At 37.9% G+C, this 27,371-nt stretch overlaps 1 protein-coding gene across 1 annotated transcript; it reads right to left on the bottom strand.

Annotated features, from left to right (window-relative positions):
• Nucleotides 1-9,587: 9,587 nt before the first annotated feature.
• On the bottom strand, nucleotides 9,588-13,638 carry LOC117305913. The gene is made up of 4 exons (XM_033790802.1): nucleotides 13,187-13,638; nucleotides 12,686-12,897; nucleotides 11,741-11,906; nucleotides 9,588-10,812 (listed from the first exon to the last, which is right to left on the bottom strand). The coding sequence occupies exons 1-4, from the start codon at nucleotides 13,524-13,526 to the stop codon at nucleotides 10,619-10,621; spliced, it is 912 nt and encodes a 303-aa protein (XP_033646693.1). The 5' UTR covers nucleotides 13,527-13,638; the 3' UTR covers nucleotides 9,588-10,618.
• Nucleotides 13,639-27,371: the final 13,733 nt, after the last annotated feature.

Here is a 27,371-nt window from a genome sequence, read left to right as displayed (position 1 = left end):
GTAGTTAACCTTGACGACGTCTATAAGAGAGACACAATGAAACAAGAAGGTAACATAGGTTATATGGTAAATGATCTCGATGGAATCCTTGAAGCTTGGATAAGAGTTAGTTCAATCATTTCATTCATGGAATTGATGATGAGTAAACAGGAAGAAAGAGAAACAAAACGAACAAGTGTAAATATAACTTCACAAGAAGCTAAATTTGACACAGGCAAAAAACCAACTGTATCAGAACAAAGGTTTAATTTGTTTTACAAATTGATGTGTAAATATAGAGAAACTAACATGGATAACATTCCTGAGTTAATGGCACATATGGCATACTTAGAAGACCCCGACCATAAGCTGCTGCACCGGGCCACAGTAAATCCACAAATGGCAAAATCAGTATGGGACAATGCAGCCAAGCATTATAAAAGTATTGACTATAAAAAAACTTTGAATGAATACATTGCCACCTATGAAAATCGGTATGGTACAAATGCACGATACGACGAGTCATCAAGTACTCAGATACTGAGTAAAAAAGACTCAATCAAAGCAATGACACACTTTCTGAAAAAACAGAGAGAAGATGTAACACAATGGGTAGATAAGATACACAATGTGTTCAACAAAGGCACAACAAACAAGAAAAAAAACTCCAACTGTATCTATGGACCGTCAAATGCCGGTAAATCATGGATCATTCGCCCCCTCCAACGAGCATGCCAAAACCATGCAATCATTGGAGGGGGTTGCCAATCAGACTCCAATATCTTTCAATTCATGTCAATGAAGGGAAAGCGTTGGTGCTTGTTCAACGAACTACTCATAACCGATCAAATGTCGAAAAAAATGAAAGAGTTACTTGGAGGCGAAAATGCCGAAGTGGCTGTAAAATTCGCGGGAGCAAGCAGAATTGGACGGGTACCTTGCATACTAACGAACAACCACATGCCATGGAAACATGTCATGAATTCTATGAACAGGGAAGCACTCGATAACAGATGTGATGTACACAAATGGTCAAGAATAGAATGGGACCAATTACCATGGCAAGACAAATCGGCCGATTTACATCCAGGTTGCTATGAGAAGTTAATTGATGGAATAACTAAGACAGTAGACAAACATGAAGAGAAAGCAATCCATGGTCAGATTAACAGTATGGTAGACTTAATTGTTAAGACTGTAGGTGTCAGAGATTACGACTATAGTGAAAGAGGGAAAGTATTAATGGGAGCACTTGTGAAAGACATTATGGACAAAAATTCACATTGAAAGAGGCACTCAATCACTGGAATCACATTGTTGAAACAGATGCTCACGACAAAAGCACCTGTGAGTTCGATACTTGCAGGTGCATGCGATACGAAGAAGAAGTTGACATGTCTGATGAATCACCCCTAAAAAGAAAAGGGAATTTCAATCAAAAACTACAAACATTCCAAGAAGCAAACGATGATGTAATACACGCACAAGAAGAAGTAGAGATGGTAGAAGAAGTTGAACTTGTATCCCCAAAAAGGGTAAGATACACGTTAAACAAACCAGAAGTTAACTATGAGAGCGAAGATGAACCAAAGATGGAAGAATATGAACAAATGATAGATGATGGGGATAATATTCCTTTCTTTGAATTAAAAAGATCAGAGAAACCAGACATCTTAAGGCCACGAGATTCATATTCAGTCAAATATGAGGCCATTCGATCACTGAATTCACTTGGGCCGTCGTACGTTGGCCAGTCAGATACAGACATAGCTAGTAAATGGTTTAAAAATAACAGCAACGGTGGTCCTTTCTTATTAAGAAGATAACAACCTAACACATAAGAATAGGACCACCGTAAACGTAGATTGGGGGTGTTGTGGAAGTGGCGTACGCCACCCCACGTATGTGGGCCACAACACCCCCAATCTACGTTTACGGTGGTCCTATTCTTATGTCTTAAGGAGATAACAACCTGGGCTTCTCACCGACGGTGGAAAAAATCTCCTTAAGACATAAGAATAGGACCACACCCGGATTAAAAAACTTGGAATAAGCGGTGGGTCAGAGCGCGCGCGGATCAAGGTAAATCGCACGTACAAAAAACAAGAAATTGCGCAAAATATAGAATCTAAGACGCGTGAAAACACGATACAACAACAACGAATAACAAAACGCAGTAGTAGATAAGACGGAAAGAACAAAAAATGCTCACAGTTCACAAACATGTTCAACCAGACAGGACAGATCGACTTGAGTAGTGAATTGCCATCTAACATAACGATTTCACAAATAATTTCAGGAGGAATTGCGCTCGTAGTATTTGTACTAGCAGCTGTACTAAGTAAATGACACGTTAACGGGCTGGTTAACAACCTACAAACACAAATTGACAGTACGTACACGATAAATTTATTAAAGAAATGTCTAAAGTGTAAAAACAAACGAGTAATCTTTGTGATTTAAAGAACATATAACTTATGAAACTTTATTTTTCTTACACAGGACAGACATCCACAAAACCTTCAGAGGAAGGCAACGAGAAGTACAACAGATACGTGAATTCTCAAGAAACGGGAGTTTGAAGAAGGTGCTAAAGACAAGATACAGAACAAGAGACTAAAGAAGATTCAGAAGACAAGGTAGAAAGCCAATATGGCCACCGGAATGAGAAATAGTCATAGTAATAACCTATGTACATTGCGGCCAGCCTAGCTCCGTTTGACACATCTTTAAGCCAAACAATTACAGGAGGCATATCGCTAGTAATATTCATAGCGATAGTGATAATCGGAAGTAGGCATATCAATAAGATAACAGGCAACCTACAAGACCAAATAGACGGTATGTACACCAACATTTGGATTAATATAGCAAAACGTGTAAACGAAAAACAACAATTTATTGTAATTTAAAGAACAAATAACTTATGAGTCTTTATTTTTATTTACACAGGACAGATCTCAGAAGGAAGTTCAGAAATCATACACAAACATCAGAACAAACGAGTGTTTGGGAGAGACGGCCGTCTGAGAAAAAGTCAACACAAGAAAACAAGGTAGACAATACAACATGGCGACCGGATTCCGGAACACAAGTCATGATAATTTACATACTTTGAAGAAATATGTATTAGCGGCGAATATCGCTGGTAGATGGTATAAGAATAGTGCCACAAACTTAAAGGGTAGATCATTATCAAGAAAGGTCATAGAAGGCGTAACGCCAGTAATAAGTAGATGCAACTTCAGAGGGATAGAAAACGTAAAGAGGGACACATCATTCACAGTCAGTAAAACGGCATCGGTTAGCGATTGGCCAATGTATGAAGGACCATATGAGTTTTCGGATCGGATGGCTTCGTATTTGTCTGAATACGAGAGTAGAAGCCTGAAGATGGCGGAAATTTATAGTGGTGAAAGATTCGGAAGAGAGTATCAAACCAAAAAAGAACTATGTGCACAACATTCATTTACTGGTATGGTAATAAGTAGAGGATCAGAGGATAAGAGTATTGGGGATGTAATCCGAACAACAAGGGAGTATCTCAGTGGATTAGAAGATAGCATAGGCTATATTTGTACATTACATGTTCCGACTATAGATTGGGAATTGGTCATAGATAGTTTCGGAGACCCAGAATTCGACACAGGCAGAATTGATAATATTGTAGGTAAAGGGCCAGTAAATGTATGTCAAGCAACTAAGAAGAGAAGAGAAGACACGTCAGGGTACAGTAGTGTAGTAAATATGGAACCATCTGCATGCTCAAAAGCAGACAACAAAGAAGACTTACACTTACATTTGATACTATGGTGGGCCGTCGTTGGATCGTGTAGGAATAGTTAGTTTGGTTAGGTATTATAGCTTCGCGCGTGTTTTTATATTCTATATATTAAGAATATTTCACCGCCGTTGCTGTGCAAAGGTTGCCGTTGGTTGTGGTAGTGGCGTATGCCACCCCCACGTACGTGGGCCACAACCAAGTATCGTATAAAAGCTCACCGTTGCTGTTGGTTTGTACACGAGGTATAGGGTATGTGGCGTACGACACAAACATACGTGTGATATCCTATACCTCGTGTACAAACTAACAGCAACGGTGAGCTTTTATATGTAATGAGAAGATAGCAACCTGAGATTTTAGCGACGGCAACGGTGGGAAGTTTTTTTTAAAGAAGAAGGAAATTTAGACGGCGACGGTTGTTTTTTTTATTAATAGGACGTGATTTTTTTTTTTCCTCTCCCCTACGGGTTCGGAACGCTCTAATATAGCGCGTAATAGAATAAAACAAATAACAAGCAAAAGTATAAAAGACACGATTCAAATAAAATACGCTCATATCGACATGAACAATACAACTGGACTGACATTAAACCAATCAGCTCTGGAGTCGTCATTTTCGTTATCGCAATCTATTACCGGTGGATTTGCATTAGTAATACTGATAGCGATAACAATTTTTGGACGCAGACAACTGAATAACGTTATACGCAAATTTTCGGACCAGATTGACGGCGAGTACAAACATTTTATAATTAACTATAAACAAAATCACAATTTTTAAAAGAATTACACAAAATTTAGTATTCAATATTGTTATTAACAGGACAGAAATCAAAAGAACAAAGTGCCAAAGACGTACAAGAAAACGTATCAGAGAATTTGGAAGGAACGGAAGTATAAAAAAAGAAGAATCTATAAGAAGAACCAGGAAAATATATTAAAGGTACGGCAACACTATGACAAAAAGATCTATCAAAACGGAAGAAGATGTGGAACCGTGGGCGAAAGAATTTGGAAAAATCGGAACAGCGTTAGTCAGAAATCAAAGACAACTAAATATTGATTTCTCGCCGTTGGTTATACAAGCTAAAGAAGAATTTGCCGATTATAACAACTGGGAAGATTATAAAGATTTTCTAACGCTGAACGATTGTTACGATGACTGCAATAGTAGACTTGCATTTTTTGCTATGTTACAAGTCACAAAACATATTTTAATTTATGATTTAGATAGGAAAAAACATCAATGCTTTCTAGACAAAGATAAATTTACATTGGCATCGTTAACTGCACAAGGTACTGCAATTGAAGAACTAGAAGCAAAAAGAGTCAAACATAATATTAACATTTATAGTCAATCTAATCATAAAGTAGAAGCATATGATATGTATAGAATGTCATTTGATTTCCAATCTAAATGTGATCTAACAAAAACAGATGTGATCGGCTTAAATAAAGGATCCTGCGGGACACAATCTTCGCTGTTCCATACTTTTATTTATATCTGAATTGAAGAAGGAGAAAATAATGTGGTGTTAAGTCTCCGACGTCAAAGGAAAGAGTGTAATTAAATAAACATACTTTAAATAAAACATTTAGAATAAAACTTACAGTCACAAATACTATTTACAATTAATTAGGAAATCCTTAACAGACGCGAGAGTGTTGCTGTTTTCCAGCCTAGAAATTATGTATTTTAGAATAAACAAATCAATGAAATAATCCGTGAACTTGGATAAAGACTATCTATAATAAACGATTTGCCAAAGATTGGAAATGGATGGCAAACAGAAAAGCATAAATAACGGCAAACTAAATAATATAATTAAAGTTCCCGCCAAAAGTTTAATGACGTCCACCATCTTGGAATTGTACCAAAATTAGAGGATAACTCCGCAAAATCAGCAATATTTACATCATTAAATCGGAAAACAAGTACGGCATTACTTTAGATCTCTAGTAATGCAAAACTAGAAACAAAATCTAAGAGAGGAGACTTGAGAAAATTCAAATCAAAAAGAAATATATCTATAAGGGGAGTTTCCTTTCCCGACTAAACACTAAGTAAATTAACTCTAGAAAACCGTTCTCTTGTCATAAAGAAACATGTCATAAAATAGCCTAAACTCTACGAATAATTTATACAAGAGGAATTTAAATGAAATCTAGGGGAGAATGGATGGAAAATAGAATGGTAATTACCTGAATTAAAGACGGAGAAAATAATGTGATGTTCAGTCTCCGACGTCAAAGGAAAGAGTGGCCCTCTGACGTCTTGCGGCCGATGAGGGCGCGCTAACCGGTGTATTTAAAAAGGTGACTATGAATAAATGCAAAGTACCCGGATGTGAATTATTCTACTTGTCACACAGAAAAAAAACTTTTGGGACGATTTCTTTACTACTATGGGATTAACAGCCTATCAAGAACGTAGTAAAAAAATTGAATGAAGAATTTTTACATAGTTTTAGAACTATTTGATGTACTATTACAAATTAAAGCAATGCAATTAGATCAAGCACAAGTACTTAAAGACAATAATCAGAAAATTTCTGATTTGTAGGAAGATGCCAAAGAAGCAGATAAGCAACAATGGATAGATGTACACAACCAACACTTTGCGCAACTAGAACTAAAAAACAGAAACAGATTGAAGAAAATAAACAGCGCATGGATACTTGGACAAATGAACATAGAAAATTTTTTCCAAATTGGGACAAGAAAATTACTCGAAGGGCTAATAAAAGGACTGCTGATACTAATCCACAAGCCATTACTAAAGATAAATGGTTTAAAGTAGATAAAGATATTAGTTTTGGTCATAACAGTAAACAAGAACCAAGAGAATTCTTAACTGATAAATTACATATGCCTATGAGTAAATTTGTTGGACCTAAAACTAGTTCAGATACTCTAAAACATAATGAACCTGTTGATCATTCCAACGCAATAGTTTGAAAGGACCACCGCTGCCGTTGGTTTTGGCCCACGTACGTGGGGTGGCGTACGCCACTCCCAAAACCAACGGCAGCGGTGGTCCTTTCTTATAATATATTAAGAAGATAACAACCTGGCCTTTGTCCCAACGGCGACGGTCACAACTTCTTAATATATAAGAAAGCACCCACTCGGATTTAAAAAACTTGGAATTAGCGGCGGGTTAAAGCGCGCGCGTATTAAGGTGAAGCGCGCGTACAGGAGAGAATTGCGCGTACGTTAGAATTTTTTGAGTTTTAAAACGCCATACAATAACAAAATCATAACACACGCGGAGCTATAAAAGAGAGAACAACTTTCAAACGTTCGCACTCAACAATTACAAATGAGACTAACAGCATCACAGACAGCCTTGCTCCGTTTGTAGAAACATCATTGACGCAAACAATTACTGGCGGGATATCACTAATCATATTTGTTGCAATAGTGATATTTGGAAGAAGGCATGTCAACAGGATTACTAGCAATCTTCAGGACCAAATAGACGGTATGTACACCAACATTTGTCACAATATATATAAAAAGTGTAAACGGAAAACAACAATTGTTGTTATTTAAAGAACAAATAACTTATGAATCTTTATTTTTATTTACACAGGACAGATCACACAAAAAGACTTTGACGCTCTACATCTTCGTCACAACAAACTCGAGTGTTTAATAGAGACGGCACTATAAGAAGAGAACTGAAGACGTACACTGTAAAACCAAACGTTTAATATCTAAACGCTTCATAAACGCCAAATTGTAACGATTTATAAACGTTTTGACGCATTTACTTATAAACTGTGTTTAGACTCTAAACATGTTTAATACTGGGACTTAAACGTTGATTGTAAACACAGTAATGTTTATGTGTTAAACATGTACACGTTTAATAACTGAACACAGCAACACACGCTTAATTTCAGAACGCAAACACGTTTATTCGATTAAACATCTAAATGTTTAACAATATTAAACACTTAAACATATTTATTATTTGTTGTTAAACACCACAACATGTTTAATACCTAAACATAACACTGTTTATCAAAATGTTTAATGTTTATTAAATAAACACTTTGACGTGTTTACAGACCTGTAACGATTTTTAAACACACCGACGTGTTTTAAATTGTGCATGTGTTTAGCTCTAATCAGTACAACAATTATAAACACGTCTATGTGTTTTTAAAGATTGTTCACACTTATACGTATACAAAATGTTTAGATGTTTATTTGTATACACTTGACGTGGTTACATGCCTGGAACAATTTCTAAACACTCAGACGTGTTTTTAAATTGTGTACGTGTTTAGCTCTAAACAATAACAAAAATTATAAACACGTCTATGTGTTTTTACAAAGATTTCACCCTCATACGTATAAACAATGTGTACATATAAACACTTTGACGTGTTAGCTCTAAAACAAGAAAACTAAACAATTATAAACAATGTGTTTAAAAAATTGTTGTTCACATGCATGTTTAAATCTTGTTCATGTACTTTTCTTATAAACACTTTGACGTATTTATGGGCCTCTAACATTTTTAAACACAGTCCACCGACATGTTTTTCAATTGTAAGTGTAACATAAAAATAGACATGTCAATGTATTTAAAAGCACGGGTATAATGATAGTGCTTTCGCTTTGCTGATAAACACCTTGCAAAAGTACAGGACACAGATTAAAATCTGAGGCATGCCGTCAGTTGTTTAACTGAAGGGGAAGTCTCCTCCAACCTGCCACCTCCCACCATGCAGGGCCCATTTTCATAAAGCTGTTTAGCAGAAAATACTGCTTAGCAAATTTCTCTACTAAGCAAAAGTTGAGTGGGGACCAGTCACAACAATGTAAGCATTGAGGAATTTTGGCTGGTTACCTGTTTCTGCTAAACAAGATTGTTCTGTGCTTATCAAGATTATGTGCTTATAGGCTTTACGAAATTGCGCCCATATGAGAAAAATCAACTATGAATATTGAGTAATAAAAACCACTTTTCTTTTCATCGGTTTTGTTACTCCGTTCTAGATTTCCTTTTGAGATGACATGGGTCTGACAAAATCAAATACATGAATCTGCCTGTAAATAAAGTTGAAAACATTTAATAATTCGCCAACAGTCAGACAAGTTAAACCCCTTAATTGTCAAGAAGTTTGTGTTGTGTGGCTGGTGGTTTTATTTTATGCTCATACCCTGTAACTGTTTTTAAAACAGCAAAAATACTGCAAATTCGCAGTAAACACCCACAAAACATGTTAAACCACCAAATGTTTAATTTTGAAATAACTATTAACTGGGCTGTCTCGTCACACTGTTAATTGCATGGAATTTGATTTTGCTGATAGCGAAACCACTGCAAGCTGGCGGCGCACGCACGTCAGATGCTTGACGAGATAGCCTCTTCAATTCCCATTTAATCCCAGGTAGCAAGCCAACGTTGGTCCAACGTTGCACCAACGTTGTCAAATACGGATGACAACGTTGGACCAGCGTTGTCCGGCAACGTTGCACCAACGTTATTTTGCATGTTGAGACAACGTTGCAGCGACGCTGGATCCAACGTTGCTCCAACGTTGGATTTACGTTATTCCCACAATATCCAACCAAACTTGTCATTATTCCCAACAAATCCCACAAGTTTCCAATGTTAATCCAACCAGATTCCACCCACTTCCAACAAATTTCCAGCAACTTTCCAACAGACCATTTTAGGCTTCATGGCATATGAATAGACAAATGACTAATAAAGTGACTTCCACAAACTTGGAATGAGCTTTAACTCATCCGACAGCATAACAACGAAAGTGACAAATGACTGCGATACTGACAAATATCACTTTATTCTTAAAAACGCATGTACATGTACAATGAAATAGAAATTTTGCAGGCACGATATAAACAGTGAAACGTTGAAAATTTCAAACGTAGTGGCCTAGTTTCATTTCAAACATGTAACAGCATTACCCCAGTATGAGTTAAAACAAGTCTAGGCAAGACACTGGCTGCTTGATAGTTGGCGAACTCATTGTATATACTCAGTGCATATATGGAGAGACGCGTGGACAACTGATTGTCACAAACATGGCCACCTATATAGGTTCAATTGTTTATTAAAGGGCAAAACAAATCATAGAGGGAAGTCTGAATGCGTAGCCCGAATTCCTATTTCTTCCACAAATATAATCCATTCATGAAGTGTTTTCAGTTGTTCTAATCAAACAGTTTTGATGGTTTAACATACTCTGTACATCAGCAAGCAGTCATATCTGTTAACAAAATTGACGTCTGGAAAGTGCAGAAAAGAAAAAGCAGTGTACATGTATGAGTTTAACAAACGATAAATGCAACTTAATATACACTTATTCATTCTCCAATGTCTCTGAAATGGAGAAGGTAATGAAGTGATTGAAATGACAACAATAATTTGTGTTCCTATTCTTAGTCACTTAAGAGTCAAACATTCTTTTAACAATTAACTGTAATTCTACATTTTGTTCTCCACTCCTTTTTTTCTTTATTATACAATTAGGTCCCAAAAGGCCTATGTCAACAGGGCAACTTTGATAAGCAATTCGGAGGCAACATAAAAAAAAACCCAGAAAATGGTCAAATGTTACATAATGGTTGTTCTCATAAAATAAAGAAACAAAGAACAATTTCAGTAAATCAATAACACACATTGGATTCTGGTCTTCAGGGAGATTGCTTGGGACTGGTTGAATGTAAATTGCCCCAGTCGACTAGGGACACTCATCTGCAAACCACAAAGCCCTTTTTACAAGTCAAAAGAAAAGCAAAAACGAAAAAGAATGGCTTTTCCTAAAAGTGCAAAAACAGCCAAAATTGTCCAATATATCCTTCACACCTCCTTCATGTCTCAGTGTCACTGTCCGGCTCACTTGAAGGGTCTGCAGTGGTCTCCGTGGTTCTTCCATCCTTGAATTTTTTCTTGCGGATGGACCCACGTCCATCCAAATCAAAGCTGTAGCGGAGATGGTTGGACACTGCATCCCGCACTGCCTCTTGGCTGGCATTTTCATGCCCCCCGTTTCGTCGCACTGATTCTGGTGAAAAAGTAAAAATATTAGATAAATACAGTAGCCTACAAAAATGGTAATTGGGGTTGTTCACCCTGTCGGATTGCCACTTTTGCCTGTGGGACTTACAAACGTTTACACAGCTAGGCTTCTTGGAAAATTCTCCACAAACTTGTTCAATATTTTTGTTTTCTTATAATGTATGTTTCATATTTGTTAACAAAACATTGTTAGGTATATATACCTTCATGCTTCTCTCTGACTAATTCAAAGAAATTTGTATATTTCAGTTTCAGTGCAATTCACGCAGCAACATCAGAGTTAGCAGCGAGTTGGTACATGCATGCATGAGCTCAACATAAAAATCATCTCATACATGTAACTTAAATGAGAACAAAACCAAAATGACTTGAAAGAATCTGTTCTTTTGCTTGGTAAATGGCTGAAATCCAACTGTTTACAAGTGCATTAACTCTCCCTCTGGATGCTTTGGTATATGCATGCTAATGCCTCACACACAACCTGTGGGCAAAGCCACCCTGCTCCTTAAAGCTGCATGGGTGTTTGTGAAGGGCAGCAAAAGGGGCTGGCCATGAAGTTGCCCAATGAACACCCCATTATTACCACTTTTGTTTCGTCCATTGTAGCTACTGTGTATTGTATTCCATTCTTTGTTAAGCCTGAATCCCTCAATGGAACATATACAATGCGTGCTGCACGTGTGCAGCAGGCATTAAGTATGTTCCTTTGAGGGATGCAGGCTTAACAAAGAAACTCCACGCTAAAATCCTATTGAGGGAAATTTCTGCACTTCACATTGCTTCACAGCTGTGAGGGGTTGTGATTAGCAGGGCCTGGGCCAGAGGTGACCCCAAGCATAGAAGGGTTAATAGATGCATTTTGGCAAACTGAAAAGGCTCCCTCCTAAGGTACATACAGAAACAATCCTACTTACTGATTATCACAGAGAAAATGTTCTTGAGAACACTAAAAGGCTTTTTTGGCCCTCTCTGCCCAACCCAATTGCACTGTGTGGCCAAGGCTGTTGACACCAGATCAACCATGATCCCTCGAACCACCTTTCCTAAGGTGGCACCGCCGATCAATGAGAGGCGCTTAATCTGAACCAAACAAAAATGACAATTAATGTTTCAGTTAGTCATTTAAGCAGAACAAGAGCACACGGGTTGACTGAATATGTAATTGATAAAAAATACATGTATTAAACAATTTTTTGAGCAATTTTTGCCCCAAAAGGCAATGATATGAATCTACTATTTTCAAGAACATACATACATAGGAAGATATCTTATAGAGGGACATTCTTTGGGTGAATTCATCAGCACCATTCATTCAAGCGTTACACTCTACTTTTCATGGTCAATATTAATGTGGTATTATATTTAAACAAAGCCAAGTACTAACATGTGTGCTGTCCTATTATGTCTCAAGCTATTGAGGACAAACAATGCTGAGATGAAAACATCATAGTTCGCTTTCCTATGAAAACCGGTCATAGGAAAGCGAACCATGATGTTTTCATCTCAGCATTGTTTGTCCTCAATAGTATATGATACACTGACTTAAACACAGGAGTTTAAATGAACTTGTTTACAGTGACATGTCACATAAGTCACCGCCAAATTTGATGTGTGTAAAATTGTTTCTATGTAGAAATTTACCATGAAAGAAGTGCCACAGTAGAACAACTGCAAAGGAGTGAAAACATTTCCAAACACATTTTACACTTGAGCGCTTCCCACGCTGTGCATGTTGTCATATTGTATTTGCATTAATTAAAAATATCATATGACCAAATGACATGAAATGCCGTATATATTCTATGGAACATGTCATATAAATTGCAGTACAATTGTGTTGTGCTATTAAATATACCTACCAATGATTTTTTAAGAGTCTGGTTTTCGGCAAGCCGCTGATCCAAATCCTTTGCAGAGTCGTACGTGGGCAAGGGAAGGTCGACTTCTTCTGGTAGATCCTCTCTCTCTTCCAAAGATTCCTTGTTCGAAACAAGCATGGTGAGCATCCTTGAGTTCCTCTCAACTTGAAGCAAAATTGCCTCGAGTGTTTCAAGGATTTTAGCCTCGGTTGCTGCAATAAAATGAAAATGTATTCGTTTATGATACATGTACAGGTCATCTGACCAGTTTACATCACAGGTTTTCAAAGCCTGATACTTGAGTGAAAATTACCGATAGAAATTAATATTTCCCCAAAATTACTGTTAGTCTATGTGCAACTGCAATTGTTGTGCAGAAGACAATAGAAACCAGCTGGAACGTTGGTAAAAGATTATTCAAGATCTGTTTGAATTCAGGTCAAGTTAACTTTTTAGTGCTAAACCTGAGGTCGTGATATTGAAGGGTATTCATCTCAATACCTGAAACTCCCTTGCTGGCAGCCTTCTCTTGAGTTAATTGGGCCAGCGATGTCCTAGAGGAGCTAGAGGAGCGAGAGGAACTGCTGTGGGAGGTAGATGGCTCAATAGCGGGAAATGACATGGGTGATATTATGGGTGATCTGGGGGAAGGTGTTGGCCTCATTGATGATGTCGGTTGCCTAGAAGATGTAGATGGAGGCCTGGTGGATGATGAAGATGGCCTGGCAGATGCAGACAGACCAGCAGATGGCAAGGTTGGCTTGACAGATGATGAAGGCAGTCTGCCAGATGATGGTGGCCTGGCAGCTGTTGAGGGTGGCCTCGTGGACGAGGGTGGCATGATAGATGGTGAGGGTGGACAACTTTCCAGTTCATCTGGATGGATGAACTGGATCCTTGGTAGGGGTGGAAAATGTATCCTTGCCTTTTTGGGGCGATGTGGTGTGTCTTGCCCATTGTCCTCATCACTGTCCGACTCAAATGGGCTGTATCGGTGGCTTTGCCTGGAAATTAAAACCAATTGAACTATTTGAATGTTTGCTGTGTTACCTAAGCACAATGATAATCTCACAGCATGCACTGCTTTTGAAAAACATTTAAGAGCTACATGTTACCACCTACATATTCCTTGTTTAACAAAATCAAAGGAATACTTGGAGGAAAAATGTGTTATTTGCAGAGGCAAGTAGAAGTAAACACATGGATATGGATGGGCCTGTCAAGGTACATGTATGTGAGACCATTTACCAAACTCCCTAATTACTTACATCCTTCTTCGTTTGCTCTTCCTGATGTTCTCGGCTGTTGAGCCTTCAGAGGGCGTCTGCAGGCATTCTATGGACACATCCTCCTTAAGAAGAAGTTTCATCTTCTCCTTGCACTTCAGATAGTCATCTAATAGTTTCAAGCACATCAAAGTAAATACATATCTTACAAGGCTTTCTTATTTTGGGAAATTCTGTATCAACACTGCTTCTTGAAAGCTTTGTCAATTAAATTTGCCCCACCTACAAAGTTTAGTATTTTACATTGATGCAAGTATATTTTGTATTTATACCATGTATGGGGCATGTTATTACTCTGTATTGGCTCCATCTTTATAACGAGCTAATGTGTAAACTGGAATCTACAAATGTATAAGAGCAGTAAGCTTCATTTTTTAGTCTTTAATTACATTTTGACATTAGCGGTGTGACTATTTAAATCATACAGAAACATGAAACTGTCCGAAATAAACAGAATATTTATGGCTTCTTGCTAGAAAAACAGATGTGTGGATATATACATGTACAGTGCGTTTTTTACAAAGTGTTCTTCTCTTTTCACAAAATGTGAAAAGATAATTTGCATCACGTACATATCGATCATTCCTGAGACGGATAATGGAATTTGTTCTCAAAAATGCCACAACTGGATATGAAACATATGCAACAAAACTCTTCTTGTGTTCATGTACACAGAACACCGAAGTTATATGTACTTACCCGACTGATACAGGATTTCGATGTCATGACAGTCCCATTCTGCTGCTGCCTTCATCTCTCCCACTACCATTCGGTGAAGACGAATTGCACTTGGTGACACTTGGGGCCACTTGCATTTTGTATTGTGGTCTCCTACAACTATCCAGTTCTTGTGGACCACAGCGACCTCTGCCTTGGATTTGAACTCGACCATCACATATGTTTTCAGATCCATGGTGAGTTGCTGCATAAAGATTCATTTAAATACACCTGATGTTGCATTGATTTAAAAAAATACAATATGTGACATGCAAACTAATTTTGTAGTCATTTCTCATACTGTATGGAGAAGTGGTACAGCAATGTAAATTTCATTAACATCACCCGGTCTGTCATTTACCCTGCAACTGACTTTGGGAAGAAGTACATATTTAGATGAAATAGCCTGAGCCGGAACAACCTCAAGATCATCGTTCAACATGGCCACTTCGAATATTCCAACATGTGATGATTTCAGTGGATATGAAAAGAAATCCCGACACTGCTGAAATGGTTGAAAAGCAATGTAGATAACATTGTTCTTCACCAGCAAGTTTCGAACCAAGCTTATCTGCTGGTTGACCATCACACAGTTATCACCTTCCACTGAAGAAACATAACCAACAGGAAGGTTAGCCGCTTTGTACTGATGACATGCCCCGAAGTGTACAGGCAGAGGACCCTCAGAATGCCGTTTTTTCACTCCGTTGATGCCTCTATTCTTGTGTGTTGTGATTGAACCATTCTCCGACAATCTTCTGATTACCTGCTGAAGGGGGTTCTTGGGAGAACGAACCATTTTTTTCAACTGACCCAAGAAATTTTCGAATGGGAATGCTGATATGTTGTCCAAATTGCCATGCAATCTGACCTCATTAGCAAGATGAACCAGTCCATGAACATTGTACACCAGTTTATCCTTTCCATACATGTCGCCAAAATGCCGCACAAAAGCAACTAAAAGCTTGTGGGCAAGATCGCACATAGCATGACAGAGAGATGGGCTGATCAGAATGTGGATTCCCATTGAAAACAGCAAGAAATTTTTATACATTGGATTAGGTAAAGCATGGGCAAGGATAACAGGACCAGTGTATAAAAGAAATTGCCGGAACTCCGTCGCTTTCCACCTGTCAACTTCTGTAAGTGTGCGTGGCTTGCGAGAAAATTCTCTTGGCATACATGACTTGAGAGCCACCAAAGAGTTTGACATCCCAAGGAATTCTCTTGAACTCAGTCTACATGTCAGTGGGCCACTTTTCCACAACAAGATTAGCTTCCTTGTTACCCCTAGGCAAACGAGGTGCATGTAGTCTACGGGAAACTGCGAAATCATTCCAAGGCCTAACAGATGAAAGGGTGATGTGCCTGTGTGGTGTCCATCATCAGTCATGTCACTGAAGTCCCTATCAGTTCTGAGAGCAGAATCAGTTTCAGGAAAGAGCAAGCGTCCATCCCATTCACCTTCTTGAATGCATTTATCGCATCCATGATAGCCACTGTGACCTTTCACACATTTCACAAACGCTCGGGCAGGGGTGTCACAGATAATAGTGGATATCTCCAGAGGAAGCAAACGATCCTTAAATCGTATTCCTCCAGCGGCTTGTACTGCATGCATATCCTCAACAAAATCTGCCAAAAATTCAGTAACCTGAGGTTTAGAGTTACCATAGAACAGCCCTATTATGAAGGGCTCCTTCTGCGGTAACTGCTCAATCATGCCCAATATTGGCCAGAACTGACCTGATGAGCTCTTGAATAATGGAAGCCCATCAATATTCATCTGCAAAGACAACTGGTTCATATACTGGGGCCCGCTATAAGAGTTGAGTTTAGATGTTATTGAGGTCTGTAGTCCAAAATGATGATATGACCCTCCACCGATCACCTTTGTTGAGTAAGAGACAGTTGTTTGAAGTAGTGTTCGAGCATCCTTTGGAAGATTTGGATGGTTAACTTGAAGCAGGGATAGCAAACCCGACAAGGCAACTTGTGGAATTTTGTATTCAATGGCCCACTGAGCTAGACTGTCTTTTAACTGATTATTATTCCTGTCTTTGTGAGCACTGACATTTGAACTGTAACTTGAATTGCTGGCGGTTTCATCAAGCGGGTACACCTGAAAATCAATTTCATGAGGTTCTCTATCATCTTCGTCACTATCACTAGTACTAGTAGTATCATCACTAGGCGTAGACATATCGTTTTTAATGTCAGCAGCTGTGGAATGTTCAGATTCTTCCCTGACTGATGAATGCTCTGGACTACTAGTAGTACTAGGCCTATCCATGTGTGAACTAGGACCACGATTTGAAATGTCATCAGTACCATTTGCAAAAGAATGCCAGTTATCCCCAGCAACCTCTGACTGAGCTGTATGATTGGAGTTAGGTCTCTCTGTTTCAATTGACTGAAGGTATCTTAATACTCTTGTCCGGGCTTGTCTATTGCGTGCTGAAACGAAGGTTGGTTTGAACTTCACACACAATGACAAAGGTCGATGAGCCATGCTGAAATTTTACAAAGGTGGCCTGCCCTACATGCAACAAGTCGTAGACCCATCTAGCTCAGCTATAATGTGAGGTTATATAGTAAGGAATGAAGACAGTGAATATTCCTATGACAGCTGAAGGCTAACATCCATATAACTTCATATAAAGTCAGTATTTTCAAACAGCTACCAATTTTACACGTTGATTTACATTTGACCATGTTGAAAATGAAAGCAAAACGCTGACACTATAGTACTAGTAGTAGTAGTACTAGTAGTACTTTCGTGACAGCCATCCATCATTTTGATAAAAAACGTGGCCTAAAAAGCTGCAATTTCAAGTCAATGGAACAAATAATAATGACCTGATACATACCCACAATTGTACTGAAGAAACCAATGCAACATATAAATATAACGCAGGACGACCTGGGTCAAAATGTGGAAACAAATCACACTCAAAAGCAGATAGATTTTTGTGGTAAATAACGAGGCGAGGTCAAGGAACAGAGTGCTTATGATGAATGAACAACGTGGTGGTGTGTATGACCATGTGTATATGCACACATGTGCCCACAGCCAGACTAGTTCCCTGCACTGTACTTGACATTTATGTGCAGCATTGGATGTGGGAACCAGCCTAGAATGGGGAATAAACTGGCTTCCAGTCTCTACACTGTTTGCTTTGCAAGTGCTAATACAACAATACTATACAAACACGGTGCTCCCAATACGTATTGGGAACAAGTCTGTTTTTGGTGTAACTCTTGCATCCACAGACCAAAGCTCCCCCCCCCCCCCCCCCCCCCGCAAAAGGAATTGTAAAAAACAGTAGGAAAAGGAAAGAAAAGGGAGAGGAGAGAAGGAAGGGGAATGCCTTAACCATGTTAGTTTTATGTGAATGTTTTTCTTTTCGTGTTTTCTCTGTTTAACTATTTTACTGAAATTTTGACTTTTAGGCCGGCCCCCAAAAAAAATTATAGATCCGCCAGTGTGTCTGTATATCTTAAAAACTGCCTGAATAAAATATTGTTATTTTTTCCTTCAAATGTTTATGAGATACATGTATTTTTTTATTGTTCAAGCATACTACACACAATCAGAAACATGAATTAACAATGGAAATGGTACTTGGGTTTAACAAAATATATCCAGTAGACGTAATTTCCAGCAGCATCCCCCACCCCGACCATTTCTTCTTCAACAAAATATTTCTCATTTACTCCCAACAAGTTTCCAACATTGGAAACACGTGAAACCAACCAAAGATTCCAACGTTATAGCAAATGAAATCCGACGTTGCCGCAACGTTGGACCAACCAGTTTTTCCAACGTCCAACAAGTTGCGAGTTTCCAACGTTGGACCAACGTTGGCTTGCTACCTGGGATTCTACATCAGTATAAACACCTAAAAACATGTTAAAATGTCAAATGTTTAACACAGTCTTTTAAAGCCTTAAAAATAACCTTTAATTTGAAAGGTACATTGTAAGGTTTTTGTGCCCCAAAACGGTTTTCAGAAATTAAAGGTATAATTCAAAGTTCTGTAAACATCAGAATCAAAATACTGAAACGAACTTGTGAAACTTTAAACTTGTTTGTTCAGAAAATGCTCAAGTAGACAGGAATCCAATGCGAAATCCTTTAAATTTTGGCCAAATTGAAACATTTAAAGGATTAGTCAACAGAATTTCCACTGATGGAAGTTGATGATAATGCTACTGCCAGCTTTTGGCGCAGTGTGTTGCTGAAGACCTTATACTTTGAACTTTTTTTTCCCTTCAAATTGCACCCCACCAATACAATGAGTCTGGAGTGTACCAAGAAGTTGTGAATATATTTTGGGGTACTCCAAATCAAAAACATAATACACACCCAGCAGCAGCGTGATTACAGCGTCTGCGACTGTTTTACTACAAGAAATGTGGACACCATCTCCAACGATGAAAACTCCCCTGATCTTGCCGTCACTTTTGATGATCATGAATTTAGGTGGCTGTCTATCGTCAGTTTTCAAGGTGTCATCAACTTCGTCATCTTGTACGTCCTGAAAGTTAAATGTTTGAAATATGAAAGCAATTTACAATATGCATAGTCCGCACTTGGCAACAAAATAATTTTCCACGGGTATGTTGTTGCAGAACGAAAAACAGAGGCTCCAAAAAGTTTCAAAATTACTACATGAAAATTCATGCTAGTAGCCTTCAGGGGCAGACCCAGTTGGGCTACCAAAATGAAGCCCATATAATATGTCTAATAAGTTTGGTTTACCCTGGTTAAATACCTTGATCGCCACCCCCCCCCCCCCCCCCCCCCCCCTTCCAAATAAAAACAAATAATAATACCAAAAAAAAACAATAATTAAAAAAAAAAAAAAACGAACAAACAAATAAAACAAAAATTTTCGGATCCCTGTAGGTACTAAAAGATACTCAAAATCTTTTCTCAAATAATGAGAACAATTTTGAAGTAAATCATAAGACGAGTTTTGAGACCTTAGGGACTAAGTAAGGGACTGTAAATAAACATATGGTGGCCACGGTCAAAAACAGACTTCCTTCATACTTACATTGTTTGACCTTTGGTTTGAACATTTTCTTAATAAACAACTTGTTGCCATAGAAATAGCACAAATAACTATTTCAGGGTGGTTTCACCCTTTTCCCCAATTTTTGATAAGTGAAATTTGCCTTTAAAATTTATGTATAAAATAATCAACATGTGGCTGGGTCAGCACAGAGATGGGTTATGCCAATCATTTGAAATAGTTTTTTTTTAGTTTTTACTTTTTCAAGCATAAAAATGGTAGTGTTCTGATTTGAACATCGTCCACTTGGTCTTGTGTGGAAAAAATAACAAAATAGCTGGGGGAAATACTTAATTTTTTGCAGTGATGCCGGACACTTACCCTGTATACAACTTTTTTAATAAAATAAAAATTGAAATTAAACTAAATCTTATATCAAATTAGATCAGCTGTAATGGTCAATTAAAGTAAACCACTTGAGTGTTACCATCACTGGGGTTTAACCTGAAAAAAAGCAGTGGAGATCATGCTGCCCCCCCCCCCCCCCCCCCCCACAAACACACACACAGTATTTTCCTGTGATTTCCTAAACTTGCAGCTGATCGGCACAAGACTTGCTAACTTTACCCTAACTCGGCATATCGCCTTATTTTGTTGTTGGTAACAATGGTATTTTTCCAGGATTTTGTTCAGAAGCCTTCTTTTCTTCAAGAGAAAATATGACCAATAAACAAAATTCATGAAAAAAAAAAATACAATTCAAAATATTTTGGTTGTCATGGCAAAACAAAAATGCCAAGATGCAAAGATTTACCATAAAGTTAGCAAGTCTCATGATGACCAGCTACAGGTTTAAGAAATTACATAAAAATGTTGCGGGGGTGTGGGTGGGGGAGTGAGTGCAAAGATTGATCCCCCATTCTTGTTCAGGTTAACACGCAGTTATGGCAACACTCCAGTGCCTTTTTGTAATTAACTTACCATTACAGCTGAGCTATTTTGATAACAAAATATTTCATTTTCAATAAATGTTGATAACAAAGGTGGTTACCATAAGTAGTGTTTTCACATCATTAAAACTCAAGCCAAAAGTGGAAAAATGTCTGGCAACACTGCAAAGAATAAATTGTTTTCCCACATGCTGATTTGTTTATTTTCCACAAGACCACTGTCTCATCTCAACAATATAGTATGCGGTTAATGTTGAGCACTTACAACAGTCCAAAAACACCCCTACTTGAAATTGGTGGTATAACCCAGCCACATGCCTGGTGACTATTTAAAATACATTCAATGCTGTCAGTATGGACCAACCTAACCCATAACTTTTAAAGAAATTGGGCAAATTTCACTATTCAAAAATTGAAATGGGTAAATGTGAACAATCAGATTTGAATTTGGTTCAGTAATACACTTTTTAGACCACTAGAAGTAGAACTAACTCCAAAGATCATGTGATTTATTTGAACCAAAAATCCAGTTCAGATAAATCCTGTGACTTCAGGTAGGGCTGAAAATCTAATTCATATGCAAGGCCCATGTCCGGGATTCAAACCGGGTCCAAAGACAGGGAAAGGTGCCACTATTATACACCAACCTGGGCCCATTTTCATGGCTCTGCTTACTGCAGAATTCTGCGCTTACTGACAAAATTCTCCACTTGGGCCAATGGGGAAATTAACCAAGTGCAGAATTTTCATCAAAACCTCCTTCTTGTACTGCATGAATGTATATGACATTGCATGTTTGCATAGGGGGGTGAGCGAACATAATGTCTGTATTTATTGCCGAGGGTTGAAAAACCAATTACGATGGCATTTCGAAGTCTGATGAGTTGATGAGTTGTTGGCGTTGCTTAATTTATGTACATAAAATAGCGTTACTTGTTGTAGTGTCTTGAGGGTTGAGACCGAGACATTGACAGCCGAGGCCTCCCCTCCCGAAACTGAGACCAGCCCTTCTGAGACCGAGACTTTTGCAGGCCGAAACCAAGACCCAAGACCGCAAAAATAACGGTCTCGAGCAGCGAGACCAGACCTACAACACTGAATGATAACAACTGTCCTTTCTCAGAGAAAGAGCTTTTAATAATTATGCAAAAAATCAAAATCTATACTCTTGAACGGAAACAAAGACTGAGACCACAGGGTGTCAAACCCAAGAGGGATGCGAAGACCAGTAAGACCCACACAGGTGTCAGTTAGTTCTTCAGGTCTTCACTTTCAGACCTTAACTACAGCATTGAACCTGGAGCACCAGGGTCCATGACTACAACCTGTCTCTTTCCTCCATGGCTCAATTCACCTTGAGACAGAAATTTATACCATTTACAGTTACCTCTTTAACAGTGATGATCTTCCGAGTTTTGACGCCTTTCCCTTTATCGAATGCTGTTGCCTTCTCTATGTGTTTGATCACTTCAATCATTCTCTCAGTAAATGTTCACAGATTTACAAGAACATGGTACAAAGATGATGATGGTAGAAAACTGTCCTTAAAATATTTCTGCCTAATGTGTTATCGATTGCAAATAGTTAATAAAATAAGGTCAAAAATTTGTATTTTTCTACAAAAACAAACCATGTGGCCATTAAAATGAATACAAAATGCTGAATGCACTTCACTGTTTTGTCGTAAAAGAAATAACTACATGAGCTGAGATTTTCACAGGCTGGTTATATATGTTGATTTTAGTAAAGTATGGAATCACTTCCAGACACTTGACCAATAATGTGGTAAACAAATCTTATGCTTTTGAAATGACAACATTTAAGTTTGTCATGTCTAAAGCAAGTAAAGCACTAAAAAACTTAATTAAAAATAAATTGTCATTGATTTTGCCAATTCTGGGTGATTTTAGTCAAAATTCTTGAAGGGAAATCAATAGCAACATTCATTGAATACTGTAATTCTTGCATCAGGGGGAATGTTAAACAATACTTTTGCCCTCATACATGATGTACATAAAGCACAGTGAACTCGGCGCTTTACGAGTGCTGTGACAAAAATCCATAAATGTCTCAAGCAGGATTTGAAGCCACGGCCTTCTAGAACAGACCCCCTAACCAAGCTTGCCCCTTATCTAGAGGCCATTGAGAATCCTATGTAAGAATCCCGCCGGTACATACATGTAGGGTTCTTACTGGCTTTTATTGGGCAAGCTCGGTGATAGAAGAGGTATGCTCTAGAATGCGAAAGGTCATGGGTAAAAATTCTGTATTTATTTCAAAATAAGTGTCATACCAAGATAAGTGTTATACCTACCTCTGTACGTGATGACTCGGGCATGAGACTTTCCACAGCTTCCATTAACACCTTGATGTTGTTGGGTATCATTCGAAATTGCTTATCTCCAACAATCCTCTTAAAGTCTTCATTTACCTGTTTAAAATACCAAATTGTAATATAGATAAAAAATAATGCAAAATTGCATAGATATCTTGTTTTGCTGCACCAGTCAGCGAACATTATAACACTAGCCCGGTATACATTGTCTAGTAGAAAAACTACTGTGGGCTAGTAAAACCCACTTCTCAACTTGCCCGGTGGGCAACTTAAAAAAAGTTTTGTTTTCAGATGTAATACAGGAAATTAAAACAAATTCTTGTAACCTTGTAACTTTATTAAACCATAATCACTTCGTCTTCACTGTCATTTTTGTCGTTGTCATTGTTCCCACAATCAATTTTGTGGAATATTCCACAAAATTGATTGTGAGAACAAATGTTGAAAATGACAGCGAATATAACACAAATATAAGGTATAAATATCACTAAGAATATATCTCAGACAGACTATAAAAAATGCACAGGTTACAATCTAGGCAACTAACAGTGTCTGCGGGCTAGTAAAAAGCACAGTATACTAGACTGGTGTGCTACGAAAACAAACACTGAAGGGTAAGGCCTGTGTTGCATCACGTGCAGCACCATAAGGTAGCTAAAGAGGGACCAACCCCTACCCCAAGAATGGCATGCTCAACCTACCTCAGGTTCCACACCAGATGCCCCCCTCCCCCACACTGTAATTTGAATTTTCCAGAAATTATTTTTGTATGGCCTTTGCATCTACTGCATGATGCACTTAATTTGTTGAACAGTCTGTTGGATGGGAGGTTGCTTTCAATCCCTCAAACGGTATTTGGACTAAAAAACATACAGCAAATGCATTCCATATTCTAAGAGGCCTCATGGAGTGCTAGGGTCTTTGGGGATCCAGAAGAGCTATGTTCCATATCCTACTTTACCTACTGTGTGGGAACAACATTTACTTGTTATGAATGGTGCGTCCTTTTATCTGTATAACTAAAATATAAGACATGCCATGACTTACCATTTCACCGTCTTCGTAGCAAGGAATCTTTCTCAAAATTTGTGCAAATTCCGAGTCTGGGAGCCCTCTAATCCACTCTTGGTTGTTGTGGAAGGCCTCCTGAAGTAGCATCTTCAGATGTGTGATGCTTCTCTTCTTTCCTTTGTTCCATTCCTGCTGTATTTCAGTAAGATGCTTCTCGTAATCTTCAATCGATTGATCTGTAGACTCATTTGAGCTGCAAAGCATAGGGGCAACACGAGGCACTTGCCAGAACCATCTTGACTTATGTTCAACGGGTGTGTCCGCTTTTTATCCGCCCACCTAATATGTCTGATTCTCTGTGATAGGCATTTGGTGAAGAAGGACTGGAACAAACAAAAGAGACAAAGAATAATGTACGATTAGAAATGGGTCTGGTGTGAAGTTGTTATTCCTTAAATACCCATAGATATTGAAAAGCCACATTTGTGTTGAAAATGTTTGAAACGACTTAGTTCACTAAAAACAAGGTCAACAAAAGAGGTCAAGGTTAATAAATTCCCTTTTAAAATTAATTTAGCTTGCATAAGCCACAATTAAATTGTGACTGGGTGACTGTCCACTCTCATCTGGTTGAAAGCTAGTCATTGGTGTTTTAATCCAAATAACACTGTTTTGTATTCAAAGCTTGCAAAGTTCTCCCAACAATATACGGGGCTTGTATTAACAGGCATCTATTATAGTAGTATTAGTCTAGGCAAACTACCTCATTTTGTTATGTAAACCTCAAACAAATTGCAACAGATGTGTCTTCATTAAAGTGCATGCATTTTGGTAAGTTCCCTAGAGTGACATACTAAAACTCCGCATAAAACCCAAGTAAATAAGTGGGAATATGCCTAAAATATATAATTAAAAAATGTCTTTCAATTTTACATGTTTCCATCGTTTTTGCCATATAACTTGTCCTACATAACATTTTGACTACTTTAAATTTCTAAAGTAATTTTTTCCTCAGGCTTATCTAGGCATAGCTATCCCTTGGTTAGAGTGTTGTAGTTTGCATGTAATCAAGGGTCTATATATAATCTTGTGTAGAAGCATATGCACTGGCATTACCCACCATGATATGTAAATTTTAAGCATTTAAAGTACCAACTTTATGACCAAATCAATGATAAATCGTTAAATTGGTGGCCATTTTGGTTGTACATGTATGCAAACTATGAAAATAGAAATCTTGTAAAAAAAAACATCTTGGGCATTGAAAGTACCAAAAATGATAGGTGGGACGATCGAGTTATGACCAAATCAATGGAAACATGTAAAAATTTGTTAGACATTTTTGAATTTTGCAACTAAGGCACATTCACAACTTCGATTTCAGCATGTCTGTTTTAGTATGTCATTCTTTGCGCACTGCGGGTGAACAAATTCATTTGCAATTTTTTCTTCAACCACATGTGTTTTTGGAGACCATGTCTCTTTCAACTACTATAAAAAGCAAAACAATGGACTCATACCCATTCAAGTTCTCCATCACGTCGTATAGATGGAAAGGTGCCAAACATTTTCCTGCCAATACAGCCATATTCTGTAGCACTGCTCAGATTTGGGTGCTTGCCTAAGTAGAAGTTTGCAGCCTCAGATATCATTTCCCTCCAAACCACGCACTCCTTCCCCGATGAAAGGGTTTGCGATACCCGCTGGGCTGAAGGGGGATAGTGGGAGATGACTCGGATATTCTGATTGACCATAGATGAGCTTGCAGATTGTGTGCTTGGTTGACTTGTTCTTGTTTCGACAAGATGTAATTCAGGAGCATCATGTACACTTTTGTTAACTACTGGCGACAACAGTTCAGCTGGTTTCCAAGTTTCTCCCGTTTTAAGAAGTATCAGGAAGTTGTTCCAGTCCCAATTTCCTGTAGGACTTCATCCTCGTCAATGTCTGTACCATCTTCTTCCGTCACCTCTCTCGCCTCCACATGACTCTTGAGATCAAACTTGGCTTTTCCTACAAAAGATGTGATCAATGTTTGACAAGTGTTTGGAAGAGGTGACCCAGCACCATAGTGGAAGCTTCATATATAAACATTTGTGACCTAAGTTCAGGAAGATGCGATGGTTTAGGTTTTTTACTTGTCACAGTCAGGTGCGAATTGTGTTTCTCTAAGTCCTGTAATAACGTCATGAATAAGTGCCTGGTAAATGATAAAATAGCGCCCTCAAAATCAAACAAACAATAATAATAATACAATTGTATTGATGTGATGTTTTACTGATACAAAAGAATGAAATGATCACATATTGAACTACTTGACTTAAATCTGTGTCAGTTCCCTATCCAAGTACCTAATGTTGGGCTAATGAACTGATGCATGAAAGGCCTTGGCCTGCACAATTACTAATAGTTTTGGGTAAAATTATAAATGTCCCCTTTTCCATGAGGAATAGTAGTAATTCTAGCAGTTAATTAAAGCTAAAACGTAAAAACACAACATAACTTTACAAAAAGTGGTAAGATGACAGTACAAATACCTTTTTCAAGTATCTCGTGAAAGCTGCTGGCCACGATGCTTTTTCTTAGCTCCCTGTCACTGCTCCAAATTGTATAAACTGGCATGATGGTCAACTTGCCACTGTATTTGAATTAGTATTTGAATAGCTCTATATGGACTTAATACAACTCAGGTTTGATATTATGTAGCAGATGTTTCAGAATGTTTCAGAACCTATATAATCAAACAATAAAAAAAAATCATAAAAAATTCATAATTTGATGATTGCCAAGCTCGGAACAGACATATCTTAAAAGAGAATAAAAGAGAGTGGAGGGTCATTGTCAAACCGAAGGCGCGGTCCTTTATCGCATTACATGTACTTATTAACAAAGATGCATGGCATTATTTAAATTTAACCAAACATATTTAAAAGATTAAAAAATTTAGAGATGATATTTAAAGACTAAATAATTACTTATTTACATATTTTCCTAAATATTTGGGAATAGTAGTTTATACCTACACAGACCTACACAATAATTCAATTTAAATTCAGTTTATTTCATTATGTACAGTGAATTGTTGTAGCAGTTGCCCTGTACCCAATATTAAATTAATGGATTATAGCACCCTCAACTAAAGTGACTCCAGTATGAACAAAAGTTGTAACCATGTTGAGTATGTCAAAATAAACAAGTTTGCCAAATTTTGTAAGATTATAGGACAAAACAAGATAGAAATTCTGGGGAAAATACAATTTGTGACAACAGAATATGCAAAACAAGTCAAAAACACCCTCTAGTGTTGATTTTGTTTAACGTCATCATGGAAACTTCGGTAGAATAAACATTATGGCAAGTTTCAGG

This window comes from Asterias rubens, unplaced genomic scaffold (assembly GCF_902459465.1).
Source record: "Asterias rubens unplaced genomic scaffold, eAstRub1.3, whole genome shotgun sequence".
NCBI lineage: Eukaryota > Metazoa > Echinodermata > Asteroidea > Forcipulatida > Asteriidae > Asterias > Asterias rubens.
This window is presented reverse-complemented; position numbering and strand designations above follow the sequence as displayed.

What these genes read in the sequence shown, in the direction of transcription:
- LOC117305913 (XM_033790802.1), bottom strand. Translation starts at nt 13,526, where the DNA reads ATGCCACCCTCGTCCACGAGGCCACCCTCAACAGCTGCCAGGCCACCA. An exon ending in TGCCAGCAAGGGAGTTTCAG is followed by an intron (nt 12,898 to 13,186) that starts GTATTGAGATGA and finishes ATTTTATTGCAG; the next exon opens with CAACCGAGGCTAAAATCCTT. An exon ending in CATTTTCTCTGTGATAATCA is followed by an intron (nt 10,813 to 11,740) that starts GTAAGTAGGATT and finishes CTTTTTCACCAG; the next exon opens with AATCAGTGCGACGAAACGGG.